The sequence below is a fragment of the Astatotilapia calliptera genome, chromosome 3 (genome assembly GCF_964374335.1).
Source record: "Astatotilapia calliptera chromosome 3, fAstCal68.1, whole genome shotgun sequence".
Classification (NCBI taxonomy): Eukaryota; Metazoa; Chordata; class Actinopteri; order Cichliformes; family Cichlidae; genus Astatotilapia; species Astatotilapia calliptera.
In genome coordinates this window covers 83,470,700-83,495,608 of record NC_137424.1, presented here as the reverse complement: position 1 = coordinate 83,495,608, position 24,909 = coordinate 83,470,700, and the positions used below count along the sequence as shown (strand labels likewise).

The following is a 24,909-nucleotide window of genomic DNA, read 5'->3' as shown; positions in this document are numbered from 1 at the left end:
TTGGGAACTGCTAATGAATTTCTGGTGCTGATAATTGGATTGATTCAAGCATCAAAGGTAACTAATCCTACTGAACAGTTCATTAAGTAGAACAGACATCCAACAGGCAGCATGAACGATTATTTCATTTTTATTTAGTAGGGTGGATTTTAAGGGTGGACAAATGGGGATGTTGGATTGTTGGGGATGGTTTCTCATCTTTGATCTTTAGACAAGATGTTCAGTTCTTATGACAAAGTTTGATTCCTTTGTGTTTAAAGACAAATCCCCTGATTGTGCATTATTGACTGTAGTGAACCGGTTTGATAAACAGCTGATATTTAATTTCTTTAGAAACTGTCTTGTGATTTTATTTTACTGGTAGAAAACTGTCTTCTTGGCACTAAAGACAGACAGCAGCTTACTGTTGTTTTCTATGAAAACTAGGGTTCAAACTGAATGTAATCTAAGAAGTAATTACTGATGGTTGAGTTTAAGTATAAGTGATTTCTATGCTTAACTGAGTTTAATGCTAACTTCCTCCAACATCCAGCACAGCATGACTGATGAAGAAAACATGAGCAAGAGCATCACTTCCTGTTTGCTGAAGTAGATTTTCAGTTGGTTAGAAACCAAAGGCTTGTTTTAAAGAGACAGTTTAAATGGGACTGAGGGAATGATGCGTTTGCACTGCAGTTTATATCAAACAACATCAAGCAGTTTAATCAAAGAGTTCATGTTACTAACAGCTCACCTCTCTGCAGCAGTGACTGTTCTTCTTATAAAGCTGTAATCAGTGCTACGATTGTAGGTCATGGGCATGACAGAAAAACACCTGCGTCCAGGTTCAGGTTCAGCAGGTCTCTTGTAGATCCTGTTAGGGAAGAAAAAAAAAAGTTTTTCATTTGCAGCCAGAAGCTGATGAAGACTCAGAATACCTTTGTCATTCCAAAAAAAGAAAATTGTTTGCAGGCTGAGCATGAGCAAAAGGAAACTCCAAACTAGTGTTGGCAGTGTAAGAACAGAGCGCCACCCAGAGGTAAACAGTTATTTACACTGTAACAGCTCACCTCTCTGCAGCAGGCTCCTGCTGGGATTTAAAATCAATGAAGAGGTGCTTTTTAGACCCATCACTCTGTAAGGACCCAGAGCTGGGTGGAGGTCCAGGTTGGTTCCTGTGAATAATGATGGAGCAGTGATGTGAGTGCTGAGCTGTGACATGGAGAAGAGTCATGGACAGTTAGAGATGGTCATCTCACCTCTGAGCTTTGGTCTGGCTCTCATGTTCCCCACACAGAGTGCTTTTAGAGGGAGGGGCTCCCTCCTCTCTGTCCTCACACTGATCCATGCTGCTCAATTCACATCAGCTCACACACACTTTCTACCTTCACCTGCAGAGGAAACACAAATCATTCATGTGCACATCAACAGAAATCCTCCTTTCCATCATGTGTGCTGTCCAAATATCAGCTGCTTCTTTCCTGCTTTATCTTCAGCAGCTCTCATTTCTAGAAATATGGACAAATTTATTAAACCCCCCAAAATATGACTATCCAGAGTTGGGACCAGGAAGCAGAGTGTCAGTCTTACACGCCTCTCTGCAGCTTCTCTCCTCCTGCTATCCCCCAAAACCCATCTCCATAGAGACTGTGTCAGCTTCCAAAAAGACAAAAAACAAACTAAAAACCAGCAACAAACAACTTAAACATAAAAAAATCACAAAGAAAGAACAATACAGTATCCACATCTGAACCAAAGAGTAAAACAGTGAAATGTGGATTATTAAATATTAGGTCTCTCTCCTCCAAGTCTCTGTTAGTACATGACTTAATAATTGATCAACAAATCGATTTACTCTGCCTTACAGAAACCTGGTTGCAGCAGGATGATTATGTTAGTTTAAATGAATCAACACCCCCGAGTCATTCTAACTACCAGAAATCTCGAAGCACAGGCCGAGGGGGCGGTGTGGCAGCAATTTTTCACACCAGCCTGTTAATCAACCAAAGACCCAGACAGACTTTTAATTCATTTGAAAGCCTGATGCTTAACATTGTCCACCCCAGCTGTGAAACTCAGAAACCAGTCTTACTTGTTATCATCTATCGTCCACCTGGGCCTTACACAGAGTTTCTGTCTGATTTCTCAGACTTTATATCTAATTTAGTTCTGAGCTCAGATAAAATAATTATTGTGGGTGATTTTAACATCCATGTAGATGCTAAAAATGACAGCCTCAACATGGCATTTAATCTGTTATTAGACTCAATTGGTTTCTCTCAAAATGTAAAAGAACCCACCCACCACTTTAATCACACTCTAGATCTTGTTTTAACATATGGCATAGAAACTGAACATTTAACAGTGTTTCCTGAAAACCCTCTCCTGTTTGATCATTTCCTGATAACATTTACTTTTACAATAATTGATTACACAGCGGTGGAGAGTAGACTTTATCAAAGTAGATGTCTTTCTGAAAGTGCTGTAACTAAGTTTAAGAATATAATCCACCCACTGTTATCATCTCCAATGCCCTGTACCAACACAGAGCAGAGCAGCTATCTGAACGCTACCCCAACAGAGGTCGATTATCTTGTTAATAATTTCACCTCCTCACTACGTACGACTCTGGATACTGTAGCTCCTGTGAAAACTAAGGTCTCTAATCAGAAGTACCTGACTCCGTGGTATAATTCTCAAACACGTACCCTAAAGCAGATGACTCGTAAGCTGGAGAGGAAATGGCGTGTCACAAATTTAGAGCATCATCATTTAGCCTGGAGAAATAGTTTGCTGCTTTATAAGAAAGCCCTCCGCAAAGCCAGAACATCTTACTATTCATCACTGATTGAAGAAAATAAGAACAACCCCAGGTTTCTCTTCAGCACTGTAGCCAGGCTGACAAAAAGTCAGAGCTCTTTTAAGCCAACCATCCCTTTAATGTTAACTGGTAATGACTTCATGAACTTCTTCACAAATAAAATTCTTATCATTAGAGAAAAAATTACCAATAATCATCCCACAGATGTAATATTATCTACAGTTACTCTTAGTACCATTGATGTTAAGTTAGACTCTTTTTCTCTAATTGATCTTTCTGAGTTAACTTCAATAATTACTTCCTCCAAGCCATCAACGTGTCTTTTAGACCCCATTCCTATAAAACTGCTCAAAGAAGTCCTGCCATTAATTAATTCTTCGATCTTAAATATGATCAACCTATCTCTAATAATCAGCTATGTACCACAGGCCTTCAAGCTGGCTGTAGTTAAACCTTTACTCAAAAAGCATCTCTAGACCCAGTAGTCTTAGCTAATTATAGGCCAATCTCCAACCTTCCTTTATATCAAAAATCCTTGAAAGAGTAGTTGTCAAACAGCTAACAGATCATCTGCAGAGGAATGGTTTATTTGAAGAGTTTCAGGCAGGTTTCAGAGCTCAGCACAGCACAGAAACAGCTTTAGTGAAGGTTACAAATGATCTTCTTATGGCCTCTGACAGTGGACTCATCTCTGTGCTTGTCCTGCTAGACCTTAGCGCAGCGTTCGATACTGTTGACCATAATATCCTATTAGAGCGATTAGAACATGCTGTAGGTATTACAGGTACTGCACTGCAGTGGTTTGTATCATATCTATCTAATAGACTCCAGTTTGTGCATGTAAATGGAGAGTCCTCTTCACACACTGAGGTTAATTATGGAGTTCCACAGGGTTCAGTGCTAGGACCAATTCTGTTTACATTATACATGCTTCCCTTAGGCAGCATCATTAGAAGACATAGCATACATTTTCACTGCTATGCAGATGACATGCAGCTCTATCGATCCATGAAGCCAGATAACACACACCAATGAGTTAAACTGCAGGAATGTCTTAAAGACATAAAGACCTGGATGGCCGCTAACTTTCTGCTTCTTAATTCAGATCAAACTGAGGTTATTGTACTCGGCCCTGAAAATCTTAGAAATATGGTATCTAAGCAGATTCTTACTCTGGATGGCATTACCTTGGCCTCCAGTAACGCTGTGAGGAACCTTGGAGTCATTTTTGACCAGGACATGTCCTTCAACGCTCATATTAAACAAATATGTAAGACTGCTTTCTTCCATTTGTGCAACATCTCTAAAATTAGAAATATCCTGTCTCAGAGTGATGCTGAAAATGTAGTTCATGCATTTATTACTTCCAGGCTGGACGACTGTAATTCATTATTATCAGGAAGTCCTAAAAACTCCCTGAAAAGCCTTCAGCTGATCCAAAATGCTGCAGCAAGAGTCCTGACAGGGACTAGAAAGAGAGAGCATATTTCTCCTGTTTTGGCTTCCCTTCATTGGCTTCCTGTTAAATCCAGAATTCAAAATCCTGCTCCTCACATACAAGGTCTTAAATAATCAGGCCCCATCTTATCTTAATGACCTTGTAGTACCATATCACCCTATTAGAGCACTTCGCTCTCACTCTGCAGGCCTACTTGTTGTTCCTAGAGTATTTAAAAGTAGAATGGGAGGGAGAGCCTTCAGTTTTCAGGCCCCTCTTCTGTGGAACCAGCTTCCAGTTTGGATTCGGGAGGCAGACACTATCTCTACTTTTAAGATTAGGCTTCAAACTTTCCTTTTTGCTAAAGCATATAGTTAGGGCTGGACCAGGTGACCCTGAATCCTCCCTTAGTTATGCTGCAATAGACGTAGGCTGCTGGGGATTCCCATGATGCATTGAGTTTTTCCTTTCCAGTCACCTTTCTCACTCACTATGTGTTAACAGACCTCTCTGCATTGAATCATATCTGTTATTAACCTCTGTCTCTCTTCCACAGCATGTCTTTATCCTGTCTTCCTTCTCTCACCCCAACCGGTCGCAGCAGATGGCCCCGCCCCTCCCTGAGGCTGGTTCTGCCGGAGGTTTCTTCCTAAAAGGGAGTTTTTCCTTCCCACTGTTGCCAAAGTGCTGCTCATAGGGGGTCATATGATTGTTGGGTTTTTCTCTGTATCTATTATTGTGCGATCTACTGTACAATACAAAGCGCCTTGAGGCGACTTTTGTTGTAATTTGGCGCTATATAAATAAAATTGAATTGAATTGAATCTCAGTGTCAACTGAATGCAGTTAAACAGCAGTGTGAGGCAGAGGAAGCTGCCACCATCTGTCCACCAGATGGAGCCATGAAGCACACACGATGCATTCACTGATACACACTGATTCAATGTGACAGGAAGCTTCAGTCAGTCCTAGCCTGTTTGGTGCCTTGGGCGAACACTCCCTCTGGACACCGCCCGTATCAAAAACCGCTACTGCATGTGTGAACAACATTTTAAGCCTTTCAGCTGATCCATGATTCAAAGAGGATCAGCAGAGTTAATGAGAAGTTTCTTCCATCCAGTAATTCATCATCCATCAACTCTGCTGCTGCTCTCAGTCCTGGATTCTGATCACAAACTACACTCAACAAAAATATAAACGCAACACCTTTGTTACTGCTCCCATTCCCCATGGGATGGACGTAGAGACCTAAAATTCATTCCAGATACACAATATAACCATCCCTCCCAAACAGTGGTCACAAATCAGTCCAAATGTGTGGTAGTGGGCACATCTGCCATATTGAGATAATCCATCCCACCTCACAGGTGTGCCACATCAGGATGCTGATCTGACATCATGAGTAGTGCACAGGTGTACCTCAGACTGCCCACAACAAAAGGCCACCCTGGAATGTGCAGTTTTTTGCGCTATTGGGGGTCTGGGGACCCAGAACCGGTCAGTATCTGGTGTGACCACCATTTGCCTCATGCAGTGCAACACATCGTCGCATGGAGTCTATCAGATTGTCAATTGTGGCCTGTGGAATGTTGGTCCACTCCACTTCAATGGCTGTGCGAGGTTGTTGGATATTCGTGGGAACTGGTACACGCTGTCGTATACGCCGGTCAAGCACATCCCGAACATGCTCAATGGGTGACATGTCCGGTGAGTATGCTGGCCATGCAAGAACTGGGACATTCTCAGCTGCCATCTGCCCTGAACAATGTGAACCATGATTCATCCGTGAAGCGCACACCTCTCCAACGTGCCAGACGCCATCGAATGTGAGCATTTGCCCACACACGTCTGTTACGGCGACGAGCTGGAGTCAGGTCAAGACCCCGATGAGGACGACGGGCATGCAGTTGAGCGTCCCTGAGACGGTTTCTGACAGTTTGTGCAGAAATTGTTTGGTTGTGCAAACCAATTGTTCCAGCAGCTGTCTGGGTGGCTGGTCTCAGACGATCTTGGAGGTGAACCTGCTGGATGTGGAGGTCCTGGGCTGGTGTGGTTACACGAGGTCTGCGGTTGTGAGGCCGGTTGGATGTGCTGCCATATTCTCTGAAACGCCTGTGGAGACGGCTTATGGTTGAGAAATGAACATTCAATGCACGGGCGACAGACCTGGTTGACATTCCTGCTGTCAGCATGCCAATTGCACGCTCCCTCATTGCTTGTGGCATCTGTGGCATTTTGCTGTGAGACAAAACTGCACATTCCAGGGTGGCCTTTTGTTGTGGGCAGTCTGAGGTACACCTGTGCACTACTCATGATGTCAGATAAGCATCCTGATGTGGCACACCTGTGAGGTGGGATGGATTATCTCAATATGGCAGATGTGCCCACTACCACACATTTGGACTGATTTGTGACCACTGTTTGGGAGGGATGGTTATATTGTGTATCTGGAATGAATTTTAGGTCTCTACGTCCATCCCATGGGGAATGGGAGCAGTAACAAAGGTGTTGCGTTTATATTTTTGTTGAGTGTAAAAGCAGCTTTTTAACTCGTGTCTCTAAGAGCTCTTAGAGTTAGCTTAGCGTTATCATCCTTTGTGGCTAGCTTAGCGTCAGATCTCTGCAGGTGTCTCGTGTGTAAATATTAATGACAGTGAGAGTAAAGGATGTAAAGGTGAGAAAAACACTGCAGCTGAGCTTTGACGTCATCACGTACGCTACGTCCTCTGTGGCTCTGACTGAACTCACAAAGTACAAACTATGGTTGTGTCCGAATTCAGGGGAAGGATGCTCATAAGGACACTACCTACCTACGTCACAAGGTAGTGTCCTTAGACGGACGGGTAGTCAGGAAGTGAGCGGCTGTGGACAGCCCCTTTTTTTTCTCCATAGAAACTTTATTGAACAAACAATGAGTATCCAACGTAACAGATGGGCTGTGGACAGCCTCCTAGCCTTCAACTCCGCCCTTACTTGCGTTTTTTTCCGGTCGCTAGCGCCACAGCGCGAAAACTTTAAAATGGACCCAGAAATGTCGCTCTGTTGTGTGGACAATTTTATTTCTTGAGGACCCAGAAAAACCTTATCGTCGTCGCCCGCACGTCATCAGAGACAATCATATCCAGGTAAAATAATTTCCTTTAATCTACACGCATTTAGGAATTACTTAGCTAATTACACGTACAATTGAATTATTGCCAGCGTTTTGCCAAAAAAGTGTTCGCCTGCCAAAACTGATTTCCAAAGTTTCCGTGCGTAATATGTGTAATATCGGCACAACATCGGTCATTCTTACACATGTACTGTATCATATAAAATATATAAACTAAATATCTTTGAAACAAATAGAATCTAATCTTTTGTTTGTTTGTTTTTTTACATAGCACTTTATCAAACTGTTGTCTGCTACAGAGTTACAAGTATTATACTAATAATATAGCATCCACCATCTCCTGCTTGCATATTTCTGAAAACATCTTAGTGGTGTGGCAGCCACGAGTGAGCCAGCCCTGCAAACCCTGTGGATGGACGATGCAGTGGACAGTGGGAGGAAGCATCCTAAAGCTCTCTTTGCAGACCACCCTGTGTGATTCTCCACTCGCTGATCAGAAAAGACAAACCGCAGGTCTCAGTTGCAGCACCCCATTCACGTCTGATCTTGCTCGAGCAGATTCAGCAACACTGCCAGATACTTCCTGTAATCTATTACAGTTCTTCAAGAAACGGTCCAGGAAAAGGTCACTCAGGTTAATCCTGTGTGAACAACTGAAAATGTTGTTTTTCGATCTTTACATACTGTGTATTTGAAATATTCTTGTTTCATTGTTAGTGTTATTTACTTTCTTGCTATCAAATAAATATCCATGTAATATTGTTCAAAATTAGCGTTATGTTCATACATGTTAAAAATGCCTGTAAATCAAATGAGTTCAGTGACAATTACTGTTTGTTTGAATCAATTTATTAATAACATAAAACCTTTAAACTAATGCAACACATATAACAATGTAACAAATATATTCAAATAACTAAATTTCTTAATACATAACTCATTTTGGAACTAATCTTTCTAGAAGTGAAAACAGTCTGTCCATCCTCTCCCTGCTCTCCTCTCCTCAGCCTCTCTTTGCTAACTCATGTCCTCTCTGATGAGCTCTAGCAGCTCATCATCTCTTTTCCTCTTCCTCCCTGTCGTAGGTGGCTGAGCCACTTCATCATCGCTGTCGTTTTGGTCACACACTGCTGTGCTTGGCCCTGGAGTGTCCTCAGGGAGAGAGGACATTAGGACAGGAGGCTTAATGGAAGGCATCTGTCCTATCACCTCATTCACGAGGGCAAACCAGGGCCAAGTAGCAGCAGTGGGCTTCCCACTGACCCCCTCTCCTGAGCCTGGATACTTGCAATCCTAAAGGCAGAGGAAATTAAAAATGACAGCAGGCAAATAAAAACACCACAACAACTCTTAGTAATTGCACATTTATTAACTTGTGTTCTTAAGAATCATCTTCTTGATAAGACACATACGTACTTTGTATTCTTTAAAGTTATCTCATGTCTTCTGGCCTGCAAGGGGGTGACTTTCCCCTGCAGGCCCATCTTCTCCAGAATTGTCCTGATCACACACAACAAATAAGAGAAGAAAGAAACCAACTATGTTAATCCCTAAACCCAAAGGTTTTCACAACAGAACACCAGAGGAACGTCGTCTGGACATCACAGGTTCTGTACAGCAGCGGTCCGTGAGTCGTTTGGTACCATTTCCCTTGTTGTAGTTGTGTGTCTTATTTTGTAAGAAATATTTACACGTTACCACACGTTACCATAGCGACCATAGAGCATTAAGCGGCAGAGAGGAGGATGTTACTCTCAATGTTGGCGCATTTTCAGGAGGACGCTGCTAATTAAGTTACACAATTACACACTACATTCACGTTTATTATTATATTTACAAAATACCACAGTTTTTGACTTGGTCGGATCATTTTATGTGGTTGTATTCATCCGCGATACCTTAAAGGCCGCTCCGTGCCTGACATAAACCGATCTGTGGTGGAAAAAGGTTGGGACCGCTGCTGTACAGCATGAAGGTTAATAGGACCGCACTCATATGAATATGATGTGTACATTGATTTATTCTTGTACATCCACGCCGTAGCGGCCCAATTCTTCACCCCAGTGAAGAGGTGATCGTTTTCTCCTTGTTTTAATAAATTAAGCCGTTTGGTCTTTGTTCCCCACAACATATCACCAATTCGGAAAAATCTAAATTAGCTGTATGTAAGCGGCCATACATGAAAAACCGCGGGACCCGCGATACAAGCTGGTTTACGGTTATTTTAAATAAACGAAACATGTCTATGCAGATGCCCAAAGCTTAACAACACAACCGCTATAACAATTTAACTTTTGTACAACCAGATTTTCATATACTTACATTTGAAAGTGTTTTCCTCTCCCGCTTCAACCACCATGGTTATCAGAAACAAATCTCCTATATGGCCCGCAATGAATCCTGGGATATGGTAGGACACGAAGGATATATCGGACCATCCTTAAAATTCAGGGCAAAGTAGCACGCATTTGTCGCCACATTTTGAGCAATCTTTGAATTCGGCCAGCCTTCGTCGCGTCGCCGTGACGTCATTGCCTCCAAATATGGCATTGGCGCATCCTTCCCCTGAATTTGGACACAACTAACCCTCAAATTTGTGGAGAGGTAGGACGCATTTGTCGCTACATTTTGAGTGCTCTTTGAATTCGGACAGCCTTTGTCGCGTCGCTGTGACGTCATTGCATCCACATATGACATTTTAAGCATCCTTCCCCTGAATTCGGACACAGCTTATAAGTACACACACGAACGTAGCTCAGAGTGGCGGACACACTCGGCCTCGTTGGTCCAGCTGTGAGTCCGTTACCGTGAACTATGGAGCGGCAGATTTGTGCTAAGCTGCACACAGCTGATATTAGCCAGGAAACATTACACACTGACTTTAATGGAGAGACCGGAAATACAAACACACACAGTTTGTTGTGTGAAGAAATCAAACATGAGCTGAACAAACAGTAAAGTTCCTAAAGACAAACTGTTAAAGGAGGAAACAAAGCAAACTCACAGTTTCTTCACAAAGAGACACCAACAACAAGCTCCACTCCACGAAGCTCAGGAAAGTGAAAGTAAACTTTGAGCCTAATGCGGCGTTTGAAGACACTCGGGAGCATCGAAACACTGTGTGCTGCGTTCAAATAAACCTTGGAAATTCCCGACTGGCAGGTTGTGATTTATTCCTGCTGGCTTTCCTATTTGAAGCACAAACATCCGTCATCACTTTGTTCTTCTTCTTCCTGCAGCGTTTTGAATATTTCAATAGTAAACTGATGTTTCTTCAAAGCTCATTTCAACCTGTTGAAATCATGAATGAAAGTGCAGACAGAGTGAGAGCCAAAGTGAATGTTTATGTTTTATTTGTTATGGTGGTGCAGGTGTTTAGATTTTCCTGCACCACAGGTGATTGCATGGGGGCGTGGTCACATGTTATTTACCCGATGCTGGCGTTCTCAACAGAGACGTTGAGTCAGTGGGGTTTTTACGGTGGCCCCTAGGGACAAAGCATGTACAAAATCCAAAACATTTACAAATTCCAAATAGCACGCACAAACTCCAAAACACGTACAAAATCCAAAACACATGCAAACTCCAAAACACTTACAAAATACAAAACACATGCAAACTCCAAAACACGTACAAAATCCAAAACACATGCAAACTCCAAAACACTTACAAAATACAAAACACATGCAAACTCCAAAACACTTACAAAATGCAAAACACATGCAAACTCCAAAACACTTACAAAATACAAAACACATGCAAACTCCAAAACACTTACAAAATACAAAACACATGCAAAATACAAAACACATGCAAACTCCAAAACACTTACAAAATACAAAACACATGCAAAATGCAAAACAAATGCAAACTCCAAAACACTTACAAAATACAAAACACATGCAAACTCCAAAACACTTACAAAATACAAAACACATGCAAAATACAAAACACATGCAAACTCCAAAACACTTACAAAATACAAAACACATGCAAACTCCAAAACACTTACAAAATACAAAACACATGCAAACTCCAAAACACGTACAAAATACAAAACACATGCAAACTCCAAAACACTTACAAAATACAAAACACATGCAAACTCCAAAACACTTACAAAATCCAAAACACATGCAAACTCCAAAACACTTACAAAATACAAAACACATGCAAACTCCAAAACACGTACAAAATACAAAACACATGCAAACTCCAAATCACAATGGAAGTGCTCCAGGATGCTAGGGGCAGTGTTGAGCTCGATTTGCAAAATAAACGGCAAGTTTGTTGCAAACAAATGGGCTGTATCCCAATCCAGGGTCTGCAGCCTTAAAGTACGCAGCCTCAACGATCCTCAAGGGCCACGTACTCAAAGACCACTAAGGTCGGAAGTGCGAGGCTTGTGAAATGGGATGGTCTAGCCTCTGTTATGACCCAGTGATGTGTTTGTTGGTGTTGTGCCTCCCACCGGAGGATGGTGGCGGTATTTTCCCTTTTTTCTCTCCTAGGAGGTGGACACCTGGGCGTGGCTGCTAGGTATCTGGGTGGAGTCTCTACACACCTTCCGACTGGATAATTGATGGACCACCTCCAGTACTTAACGTCCGGATGACAGTCACCTGGGAGTGCTGTTTGGAACCCCGTTGACTCGGTCACAGAGTTGTGTGTTGTGTCATTGTAGTGCAGGCTGGAGTATTCACGTGTACCTCTAGCCTTGCCATGTAAATAATTGTAAATAAGTTAACCAGTGGCGGTCACTTTTTTGTTCCTTTGCTGTATAACTTTCACTGTCGCAGCCTAGTAGGCGTGAGAAGCCGTTTTCTTTTGTTGAACAAGTTTTCTCCTGTTTTTCGTTAGATAGTTAGGTAAGTGACTTGTCTTTTGTTTTGGCTTCTTTTTATTTTGGTGTAGGGAAGACTAGGGATTGTTTTATAGGGAGTTTTGTTTATTGTTTTGGCATTGCTCACTGCTGATGAAAATAAATGGCTGCTTAAATACTTAAAAAAGGTGTCGTTGTTGGGGTTTGTGCGTGGGTGGGAAGTGAGTGGGGCAAACTATTTGTTACGTTTATTTACTTGCCGGGACCAGAACGTAACATATTGGGGGCTCGTCTCTTTTGTGTTCTTTTTGTGGCTTGTTTTCTTGGTTGGCGGTTTTTTCTTGTGTGGGGGGGTGTGTGTGTTAGGATGGAGTTTAAGTTGGAGGAATTCACTCTGAGCCCGTCTGCAGAGACGTTGGGTAGGTGTAAAAAGGCTGACCTCTTGCTTATTGCTGATTTCTTTGATGTGACTGTGCCGTTGACTGCAAAGAAGAAAGAGCTTAGGGAGCTCCTATGTGGCCAGTTGACGGACAAGGGGGTGTTTGGTGAGCCGGGTCCTGCGGGGGGGGGTTGAGCTGGGGGCCGTGGCTGGTGTGTCTGCCCCACTGAAAAATCTCCCTTCTCCACCTAGCCCACCTAGCCCTTCTGCAGAGGAGCTGCGGGTAACGCTGCGCATTAGGGAGGTGGAGCTAAAGAAACAGCAGTTGGAGGTGGAGGCTATGCACTTGAGGATCAGGGCTCTGGAGGTAGAGAGGGGAGCCTCTGTGTCTGCCAGTCCGCCTGTACCTCGGTCAGCCCCGCAGCCACCATCTCCGCAGGCACCCTCCCCGGAGTCATCATCCCCGCAGTCGCCATCTCCGCAGCCACCGGCCTTGATGCCAGGTGGTGGCTTTGATGCGAGTAAACACATCAAAATGGTGCCGGCGTTTCGGGAAACTGAGGTGGATTCGTATTTCACAGTGTTTGAGCGTATCGCAGGTGCGCTGCACTGGCCAAAAGATGTGTGGTCTCTTCTACTCCAATGTAGATTGGTGGGGAAAGCTCAAGAGGTGTGCACCGCTCTTTCTCTGGAGGACAGTTTTGACTATGATATGGTGAAGGCTGCTGTCCTGCGTGCTTACGAGCTTGTGCCAGAGGCTTACAGGCAGAGATTTAGGAATGGGAAAAAATCCGCCAACCAGACCTATGTGGAGTTTGCCAGAGAAAAGAAAACTCTGTTTGATAAGTGGTGTCATGCTAGAGCAGTAAACACCTTGAATGACCTGCGTGAGTTGGTGACGTTGGAAGAGTTCAAAAACCAACTACCAGACACTGTGGTAACCTACTTAAACGAACAGAAGGTTACGACTCTCACCGCTGCTGCTATACGGGCTGATGAGTTTGTGTTGACACACAAAGTGGTGTTTTCGGTTCCTGCTCACAGTTTTCCGTCTTCCAGTAGCCCGCCCAGATGGTCTCCAAGGGGCACCCGCCGTGCCATCCCCTCATCCATTGAGAACCGCGTGTGTTTTTTTTGCCATGAGCAGGGACACCTTATTGCGGTTTGCCCTGCTCTGAAGAGAAAAGAAATGACCAGGGAGGGTACATCTCCTTCCCCAATAAACCTTCTACAGACAAACTCTCCTACTTGGGGGGAGGTGATGGCACCCGAAAATGATAAAGTAGATAAGGAGTTTAAGCCGTTTGTGTCAAACGGCTTTGTTTCCTTGATAGGAGAAGATCGGCGGACTCCTGTCAGTATTTTGCGAGACACTGGTGCGAAACAGTCGCTCATTCGTGAGGGGGTCTTACCGTTTTCAGCTCAATCCTGTTGTGGGGCGGATGTGTTAGCCTGGGGAGTTAGGATGTGTGTAATACGGGTTCCTTTACACTTGGTGCAGCTTTCGTCTCAGTTTTTGTCTGGTGAGGTTAAGCTTGGGGTGCGACCCCAGTTACCGGTTGCAGGTATTGACATCATCTTGGGAAACGATCTAGCTGGCGGCACAGTTTTTCCGTCGCCAGAAGTAGTCGATATACCACTTACAGATAACAGTGGTTTCGATCGTGCCACATCAAAGGCTGTTCAAACCGTCAGTGTAAAGACATTTAGGCAGAGGAGAGGTGCGAGTGGATCCCAGCAACAGCAGCAGCAGAATAGGAGGCAGCCCAAGGGGACGAGAAGAACAAATATTCAAACCACAAGGGTCGCTGAAGCCACCATGCAATCAGACCCAAGTAGATTCACTTTTCAGGACAGTCAGCAGCAAAATGCTGAAACCAGGCCACCTGCTAGAAAAAGACAAGGACCTCGACGGCATAGGGACCGCAGAAGAGGCCAGCTGATGGTGGCTAATGCTCCATCTCCCACCCTTAAATTTGACACAGACTTTGATTTTGATTCCTCCAACGCGCAATTCATTAAGGAGGCGCTTGAGAAGAAGTTACAGGAGGGGCTGAATCTAAAAGATGGGAATTCTGAGGGAAGGGAAAAGGAGGGGTTGCAGCTGAGTTCAGGGGAGGATCATTTTGGTCCAAAGTGCTACTATGACAAAGCAAAGTTTTTCTTTGACAACATCTCATCTGATAATGGGCTCAGACTGACGTGGGCAGAGGAGCGAAAGCGCAATCTGGAGACTTTTGGTGTCCCTGGGCGGTTCCTGAGGGGCCAAGGATTCAGAGGTGGACGCCAGTGTTTTGGGGGCGGGTGCAGTGCTCGTGCAGGAGGATGAAAATGGCATTGACCACCCAGTCTGTTTCTTTTCTAGAACATTTCTAAAACAGCAACCAGCGCCTCATGCGTTGGTCCTTACTCCTACAGGATTTCAACATTGAGATCCGATATATAAGAGCTTAGAGAATGTTATGGCTGATGCCCTCTCTAGGTCGTAAATCAAACATCTTTGTGTGGGGTTGGATGTTTGATTTTTTTTGGGTGGGGGAAACTGTTATGACCCAGTGATGTGTTTGTTGGTGTTGTGCCTCCCACCGGAGGATGGTGGCGGTATTTTCCCTTTTTTCTCTCCTAGGAGGTGGACACCTGGGCGTGGCTGCTAGGTATCTGGGTGGAGTCTCTACACACCTTCCGACTGGATAATTGATGGACCACCTCCAGTACTTAACGTCCGGATGACAGTCACCTGGGAGTGCTGTTTGGAACCCCGTTGACTCGGTCACAGAGTTGTGTGTTGTGTCATTGTAGTGCAGGCTGGAGTATTCACGTGTACCTCTAGCCTTGCCATGTAAATAATTGTAAATAAGTTAACCAGTGGCGGTCACTTTTTTGTTCCTTTGCTGTATAACTTTCACTGTCGCAGCCTAGTAGGCGTGAGAAGCCGTTTTCTTTTGTTGAACAAGTTTTCTCCTGTTTTTCGTTAGATAGTTAGGTAAGTGACTTGTCTTTTGTTTTGGTTTCTTTTTATTTTGGTGTAGGGAAGACTAGGGATTGTTTTATAGGGAGTTTTGTTTATTGTTTTGGCATTGCTCACTGCTGATGAAAATAAATGGCTGCTTAAATACTTAAAAAAGGTGTCGTTGTTGGGGTTTGTGCGTGGGTGGGAAGTGAGTGGGGCAAACTATTTGTTACGTTTATTTACTTGCCGGGACCAGAACGTAACACCTCCGTTGCGCTGCCCAGGTTGCCTAGCAACAGCTGGAAACGTGTCATAGCTGTGTTTGACAGAAATGAAGGAGAAAATCTTTTGTTCATTTGTTTGTTTGTTTCTACATGAGCTTTGATAATTCTCTGTAAGATGAAGCTCAGCTATTGAACGGCGTATACTGTAAAGAAAAGGCTTTAAAACCAAGTTAGTACAAACGTCACTAACGTCACATGACTTTGCCGACATGTGGCCAACAGGAATGTTTTAATGGTCTTCGTTATTAAACATTTGCACATAAATAAGTGACATCATATTCAGTACTTACTTAAAGTTTACTCTTCGGCCGCCCCTCATCCGCCGTTTTTTTCGGCAAAATTATCCACACCCACCGCCGCGCTATGCATTCTGGGATATGTTGGGGCCACAAAGTCTACACCGTCACATCCTTAAAATTCAGGGAAATGAAGGATGCATTTCAGGGCCGCATTTCGAGCAGCCTTTGAATTGGGACAGCCTTCGTCGCGTCGCTGTGACGTAATCGGCCTTAAAATGCGGCCTTTAAGGCTGCAGACCCTGAATTGGGATACAGCCATGGTCTGTATGGGACGGTCTAGTCTCCGTCGCGCTTCCCAGGTTGCCTAGCAACCATGATACTAACCGCTGGAAATTTGTCATACAACTTTGTTTGACAGAAATGAAGGAGAACATATTCTGTTCATTTGTTTGTTTGTTTCTACATGAGCTTTGTGTGATTTGATGAGTATCTGAGGCTGAGACCACAGGACTGTAAAACATGATTGTTGGGCTTCATTTCTGTACTGAACAGTCATTTAAGATTAGTTAGTAAATAACAATTAGCTAATGTTGTTCATGAGACTAAAGTCATATCACTTTGGTAATGGAAATATAATATGGCCAATATTATAGTTATTATATTAATCATTATTAGCTATTACAGCAGTGAACATGAACTCTGTGTCAAATACTGAGCTTCAGTACAGATTCAAGTTGTAAGTATTTATATGTCTTATCACCTTAAATCTTCACTCAAAGACAAGTATATAGGAATGACTGCCAAATTTATTTGCCACTGAAGCAGAAGGATGGCATCTGAATAAAACCTCTCTTGACATGCCTAGACGACATTAAAGCTTGGTTGGCTTTTAAAACTTTTTAAATTTGAATGAAAAGAAAACAGATTTGTTGGTGTTTGGACCCAGTGGCCCCTGTGAGTCCTCTTCTTTTGATTTGGAACCCCTGGAAGTTTATTTTAAACCTGTTGTTACTGCCCTTGGTTTTAAGTTGGACCAGTCCAGTTTTTATCATTTAAGGCGACTGGCAAGAGTGAAATCTTTTCTTTCTAGGCAGCACTTTGAAACCGTGATCCATGCTTTTATTTCTTCCCCTGTGGACTACTGTAACGCACTTTATGTGGGGGTCAGTCAGTTGTTACTCTGACGTCTGCAGCTGGTTCAAAATGTATATTGACAGTGCATATATAGGTGTATCATATATGAGACAAATGTTGTTCCTTCAGTATGTTGGCATTACTAAATGTGGCTCAATGCTTACATATATGTGTAAAAGCAAATGTACGAGCTGTGATAACTGTGTCTGATAGAATGCAGAGTAGACTGATATAGTAAATATTCCTTTATTGGGTGAGAAAATCAGACCATGTCATAACTGCTGTAAGTCACACAGAATAGATATCAGAGCCTTAAACAGGCTGACGTCTGCTAAATGGGTCAAACTGGGCAGAAAGTCTACAAACACATAACATCCTTATAGAATATGATGTAACACTATAGATCAACTTAGCTCAGAATATATAAAGCATATAAACAGTTACAGCAATATGATGCAACAAACACAGCAGCTACTGATCCAAAATACTCAAAGCTTCATAGAACTGAAACAAACATTTATTTTAGCTCCATTCTGCTGCTGATACAGACTTTAGGTTTCTGAACATTAAACTTGTTGCTGCCTTTCATAGTGTGTAACTTGAAGGCCCTGAGTACTCTGAGTACTTTCTCCCACACTGGAAACACTGGGATGATCACATTATTTGAACATTAGCTAATAAGACTGATTCAGCACAGACAGTTATGTTAAACTTTCCTAGCAGTCCTTCACAAACAGGGAACAGTCTGTCTATTCTCTCCATCTGTCAGCTGCTGCTGGCTCTTCCTCCTCCTCTTCCTCACACACTGCTGAGTTTGTCCTGGTGGATCATCAGGGCTGCAAAGCCTCACAGATGATGTGCAGCAGTGGCTCCCTCAGTCTGTCCTCACTCTGGACACTTGCAGTCGTCACACATGGAAATCAAATGTGTGATAAGCTGCAGGATTCAAACACAAGTGTAACTTATAAACACATGTTCATACTTTTATTCCACAATCAGAGAGAAAGAAACAGAGAGAGAGTGCAGGACAGACAGACAGGTGACAGTCTCAGGTGTACACACTGCTACACAACAGCACCAGAGAAGCAGGATTTAGTGTTTGTGTTATTACGAGTGTAAACAAGAAGAGTTCCAGATGGTGCAGTGGACACATGTGTGACTGCTGTGATTGAAGCATCTTTCTTTCAGCTTAACGAGTGAACCGTCAGCTCGTTCAAACACACGTTAAAGTCCGTTTGGCTCGACACCACCGAACAGAGGCAGCAATATAACACAGCTCACATTAACAGTGCAGTGGATCCTGCTTGTGCCGTGATGTTCAGGACTGCAAACTGAGCAGCATCACTGACTTTCAGCTTGTTGTGTTTGTGGATATATGACTGACTTTAATTATCCACAAAATCATCACATTCTCTGTAAGATTAAGGTCGACTATTGAACGGCGTATATTTTAAAGGCTTTAAAACCAAGATAGTACAAACATCGCTAATGTCACATAACTTTCCCGACATGTGGCCAACAGTAATGTTTTAATGTTCTTCATTATAAAAACATTTGCGCGTAAAAAAGTGACATAATATTCAGTACTTACTTCTGAAAGTTTACTCTTCATCCGCTCCGCTTCCACCTTTTTTTTTTCGGCAAAATAATCCATACCACCGCCGCGCTATGAAATCTGGGATATGTTGGGCCATGAAGGCTACACCGACCCATCCTTAAAATTCAGGGAAATTAAGGACGCATTTGAGGGCCTTTGAATTGGGACAGCCTTCGTCATGTTGCTGTGACGTAATCGGCCTTAAAATGTGGCCTTTAAGGCTGCAGACCCTAAATTGGTATACAGCCCAAATCCAGTCATTGGTACTTCCTGGCTTGTGTAGTTACTAGGTAACAAAAGCTCAACACTGCCCGTAGCGTCCTGGAGCACTTCCGTTGAGTTTTGGAATTTGCATGTGTTTTGGATTTTGTTTGTGTTTTGTCTCTAGGGGCCACCGTAGGTTTTTGCACGTCATTTGACGTCACCTTTCAGTGCCGTTCTCAAACGATACAAGTTCATAGATGCGCTATTTGGTTTGAAAGAAGCGAAAAGTTTGTTGTTTTTGTTTTGAAATAAATACACAAACACAATCAATCAATCAGTCTTTATTTATAAAGCACTTTTCATAAAAAAAGATGTAGCACAAAGTGCTTTACATGCTTAAAAGCAGCCCACCCCACCCTCCAATTCACTCCCCACACTCTCATTAACATAAATGATGTGAATACACACATATCCCCCCCCCCCCCCCCCACACACACACACACACACACACACACACACACATGCGCACACTTAAAGAGTAAAAATTGGGCTGGGTTCACATGAGCCAAGTGAGGAAACACTATAACAGGGAGCCGTCTGCACCGGGAGCCGGTTACAGACCGCAGCCTCCAGGCTGGGCACACAGCAGGAGGGAGGCAAAGGAGCCCCCCAGCCAGGCTGAGAGGACCCCCAGAGACCCAGCAGCCACGGTCAATCACAGCCCCGGTGCAGAGAGCGCCCTCCGAGGAAACACTGGAGATATGACACAATAGGATATATACAGGGTAAAATGATAAAATAAATAACAGGATACAATATAAATATAAATATAAATATAAATAGAGTAAGAAGATTAAAAAATGAATAAGAATAAAATCAATAAATATCAGGTAAAGCCTAAATTAATAATAGAACAGGATAGAATAAATAAGCATAAAATAAATAAACGCTAAGTAAAAGCTAAATTAAAAAGGTGGGTCTTGAGCCTGTTCTTAAAAACATGTACGTTCTCTGTGGCCCTGAGCTCCTCCGGCAGGCTGTTCCACAGACGAGGACCATACCACTGAAAAGCTGCCTCTCCGTGAGTATGTGTCCTGACTTTAGGGACAATCAAAAGGCCAGTACCAGAGGACCTCAGGGTCCGCGAGGGTTCGTATGGTAAAAGCAGATCTGAGAGATAAGAAGGCCCAAGACCATTAAGACATTTAAAAACCAATAAAAGAACTTTAAAATCGATCCTGAAACACACGGGGAGCCAGTTCAGCGATTCTAAAACCGGTGTAATGTGGGCCCGCCCTCTGGTCTTCGTCAGCACACGAGCTGCAGAGTTTTGCAAAAGTTGTAAAGTTGAAATATTCTTCTTAGGAAGACCAGAGAGCAGGGCAGTAATCAATGCGACTGGTAATAAAAGCATGCATCAGCATCTCCGTGTTGGCCCGAGAGAGAATAGGGTGACTCTGGCTATATTTTTTAGATGATAAAATCCAATTTTGGTTACATGTTTAACATGTGGGATAAAACCAAGCTCAGAGTCAAAAATAACACCCAGGTTTTTCACTTGTAGCGAAGGACATAGCGAAAATGCCTCTAATTTAGACAAGAGTTTCTCTCTCTGAGCCTCGGGACCAACGATTAAAACTTCAGTCTTGTCCTGGTTAAGCTGTAAAAAGTTTTCTGCCATCCAAGATCTTATATCTAGTGTTACGGATTCAAATATTGGGGATGGAGACAAGAGGAAAAACCACAATAACAACACTGGTCCGGCCGGGTTGAGTCAAACGATGATTTTAATGATCACACGCGTGGGAGATGGACACTGTACGCAGACAGCCTCAGATCTCACCTCAAAAACCACATTTCCATAGTTTTATGAAATCAGGGTATTAGAACGCCCCTTCATGCGTAAGACAGGTACAATACAATCAATGTTGACAGTTTATTTAGAACAGAAAAGAACATTCTCTCCTTCACGAGGACAGGCACTGACTCCCACCTGTCTCCTGGAGCCAACTGTCCCCTGCGGAGACACAACATTGCAGCTACAAGGATTTCCAGATTGATTAAGGTGATCAGTGTGTAATGCTCTGAATCAAGTATGTAATATTAAATGAATATTGTTTAATCAACTGCCACTACTTAAATCATAACAAAAGATATAACTGAATACAAGATCACAAAGAATAACATGATATCAGTGTTGTGTAAGCGCGTGCGGCCTTCTATGCTCGAAGCCTTTCCCCTCCATAGATCAGCCAGACATTCGCACTGACTGTAGCTTTTAACCCTTATTAACTTGAGCACAACTCTATGATGAGCAACAAACTGCAATATGTATGAGATGATCATGGTTACACCTGCAATGAAAGATCATATGATTATTCTGGTACCTGTAAATAGAAGATTAACCTGAGGTTATAACAATCACTGTAATACAAATGTTAATGTAAGGTCAAAAGCTTCAATAAATGTTTAATGCAAAGCTGATTATATGATTCTGATGAACTAATAATGCCGATACTAAAATAACAGAAAAACATCCCCTTTTTATCCCACACTAGAATACAGTTAAAAAGGGCATCCATTGGTCTGGTGTCATCAGGAGACACGGAGATGTACAGCTGAGTGTCATCAGCATAACTGTGGAAGTTCACTCCATGCCTCCTGATGACACTGCCGAGAGGGAGCATATACAAATTAAAAAGTACAGGGCCTAAAACCGACCCTTGGGGCACACCACATGTCATTCTATGGATCTTAGAGGAGCATGTATCCATACTCACCATAAAACATCTGTCTGAGAGACAGGAAGTGAACCAGTTGTGTACAGCACCAGAGAGGCCCACCATGTGTTTCAGTCTGTTTAAAAGAACAGCGTGGTCTACTGTATCAAAGGCTGCGCTTAGATCCAGTAGCAAGGCAAGGCAAGTTTATTTGTATAGCACAATTCAACAACAAGGTGATTCAAAGTGCTTTACAGAGACATTAGAAACAAAAACAAATAAAAGCATGATTTAAAATTGATTAAAACAAGCAAACAAACAAACAAACTAATTAACAAACAAACAAACAAAACAGGATATAAAATCAAAACAGATAAAATCAGAACAGTAGATAAAATCAGTAGTTAAAATGTAAGTTTTGAAATTTAAGCTTAAAAGTGTGGATTTGGTGCTTTATTCAAATGCAGCTGAGAACAGGTGAGTCTTCAACCTGGATTTAAATAAACTGAGTGTTTCAGCTGATCTGAGGCTTTCTGGGAGTTTGTTCCAGATATAAGGAGCATAAAAGCTGAATGCAGCTTCTGTTTTGACCAGGCCTCATGTCTCCTTCTGTCACCTAAAAGTACAGAGCACCAGGACTGAGAGCTTTTGGGCGTCCCAGTTACATCTAAGATCATTTAAAACCTTTAGGAGAGCCGTCTCTGTGCTGTGGTTCACCCTAAATCCAGACTGGAATATCTCCAGGATCTGTCTGTCATTCAGAAAATCAGTAATTTGAGTAAAAACAAGTTTTTCTAAGACTTTACTTAAAAATGGTAAGTTGGATACAGGTCTGTAGTGATTAAAATCATTACAATCCAAATTGCTCTTCTTCAGAAGGGGCCTCACCACCGCCGTTTTAAAGGCAGCAGGGAAGACACCCAACTGAAGAGAGCAATTCATCATGTATAAAAGCTCAGCCTCAAAAAATCCATAAAGTGTTTTAAAGAGTGAAGAAGGGATTGGATCTAAAAGACATGTGGTGGGTCTCACTGTGGAGAAAACTTTCTGAAGGTTCTCAGCATTGACCAGGACAAAAAAAACTGCTGAGAGTCCCTTCTCTTCAACAGCATAAACTCAGACACCGCTCAGCTGAAAAAAGTCAAATAACAGTGAATTCTTTAATGTAATAGTGACACAAGTTTGAATTCAAAGCATCAGTATACACCACAAACAGCTCATTTTATAAGCTCAATAACTGGACCCTAATGCTTTCTGGGCAATTCTGGAGCACTAATGATGGTTTAAGGCCTCTAAGATTTGCACAAGCTTCTAAAGATGAAACTATAATCATCTCCTAATGGATGTAAATATTTTATTCTGTGTTCATATATTGTTGGTGCATTACAAATATTCTTGTTTTGTTGTTCTTGACATGTACTCCATTGTTATTGACTAAACATCCATTTCCAATCATCCAGAGTTAGCATTATGTTCATACATGTTAATAAAATGGATTCAGTGACAATTACTGTTTGTTTCAATCAATTTATTGAGAACATAAGACTTTTAACTGACAACACAAATATCACAATGTAACAAAAAGATTAGAAGGAAACACCTGCCATGTCGGAATGAAACGTTAAAGAATGGAAAACAGTCTGTCCATCCCGTCCCGTCCTGCGCCCTTCTTTCCTCTGCCTCCCTTTGATGAGGTCTTGCAGCTCATTGTCCAGATCCCTTATCCCCTTCCTCCCTGTTGTGGGTGGCCAATCCCGTTCCTTATCAGTGTTTGATTCTCTTTCGTTTTGGTCACCCACTGCTGCGCTTAGCCCTGGAATGTTAAGTTATCCCATTTCCAGTGTTGGGAATAACGCGTTATTAAGTACGCGTTATTCCAGGAACGCGTTAGTCGTTACTGGGATTTAGATAGGGTCGTTACTCGTTACTTCGTGTGGTGGCATCACGGAGCTTCCACAGATTCAGTAACATTTGCAAGTGGTGGAGGCCAGCAGGTGGATGAAGGAAAAGGGAGGCAAGAGGAGAGACCCGAAGCAGCCGCCGGTCCGAGTGTGAACTGAACTTCAGGTAAGAAGTTATGACCTGCAGTCTCTCTGGGTCAGATATGAACCAAGTTTAGGTGGAGTTTATTTTCGTTATTCTGACTTTTTCTGTACTGCGTGCTAGCTAGCATGACGGAGTTTCTATACAGCTGGGTGGGTGCTATGAAGTTAATGATGTTGAACTTTATTTTGTTCATAAGTTATTAGAGTTGCCAACCGTCCCGTCTGGTATTCAGAGAAAATATTACGCGTTTCTTATTGAGGTGAAAAGGAACAGTTTGTCCCGTAATTCAGCTACAATGGAAAAGGCACAAAGCTGGAGTTATTCTGTGTCTTTGCTGCACAGCTGCCTCTTCTCTCATTCTCCCCCTCCCTCTCCTGTTTCTACTTCAATCATGAAAACTGATCAGTGATCAGCTGATCGGCTCTCTTGTTTGTTTACTTTGCGCCGAAAGAGGAAACCAGCGGATGTCGCGCTAAACAACAGCAGCACGTTTAAGCTTGATCAGCTGTTGTTAGAATTTATTTAATATTAATTTCTAGTATCAGCTGATGTTTGCTGGAGCCACAGCTGTAAAGCTGCTGGTCATGATGTCGGTTTGTATATGTGGTGAGAGGGAAACATGAAGATGAAACCAGGAGATGTCCTTACTGTTTCTGAGAGACAAATAACACCAGGATCCTTTTTTTATGTAGCTGACAGCTGGTAACTGTGCAGGGGCGGGTCTAGCAAAGTTTTGCCAGGGGGCCAGGTTGGGCATTAACAGGGAGAGGGGGGCACAAAGAAATACTTTTCTTTTTTATTCTCATTTAAAATGTCTCGCTTTTAAAAAAAAATAATTATCCGAGTCTTACAACAAACAATTGATAGATTGATGCATATATACCATCAGAACAGTGTACATCACTGTGTGTTTATTTTCATTCAAAGGCTTTATAATTTTTCCTATAATGGTGGGCCGGTCTCTAGTCAAAATGCCCGGGCCAATTTTCTGTCCCAGTCCAGCCCTGTATTGCAGCTCATCTGCAGTCTGGTGTTACCTACATCTTCCTATTCAGAAGGCAGAATTTCAGAGTTCTGAGTACAATCAAAGCACCACGACTGCACTTTTTGTGTTGGATGTAAAAGGCACACATGACGCTGTGACGTAGGTTAGAATCATGGCAGCAGTCAATGACGGTCCAGGC

At 42.7% G+C, this 24,909-nt stretch overlaps 2 protein-coding genes and 1 long non-coding RNA gene across 3 annotated transcripts in view; 1 reads left to right on the top strand and 2 right to left on the bottom strand.

The window, feature by feature from the left end:
• LOC145425993 (NLR family CARD domain-containing protein 3-like) overlaps window positions 1-24,909 on the bottom strand; it is a 231,345-nt gene that overhangs the window by 21,377 nt on the left and 185,059 nt on the right. The gene's annotated exons all lie outside the window — the stretch shown is intronic.
• Window positions 8,287-10,005, bottom strand: LOC145426032 (uncharacterized). Its single transcript, XR_013906801.1, has 3 exons — window positions 9,673-10,005; window positions 8,767-8,850; window positions 8,287-8,643 (listed from the first exon to the last, which is right to left on the bottom strand). It is a non-coding gene; the product is annotated as an uncharacterized LOC145426032 (long non-coding RNA).
• On the top strand, window positions 13,014-15,675 carry LOC145425994 (uncharacterized). Its single transcript, XM_080299550.1, has one exon. The coding sequence runs from the start codon at window positions 13,048-13,050 to the stop codon at window positions 14,878-14,880; it is 1,833 nt and encodes a 610-aa protein (XP_080155676.1). The 5' UTR covers window positions 13,014-13,047; the 3' UTR covers window positions 14,881-15,675.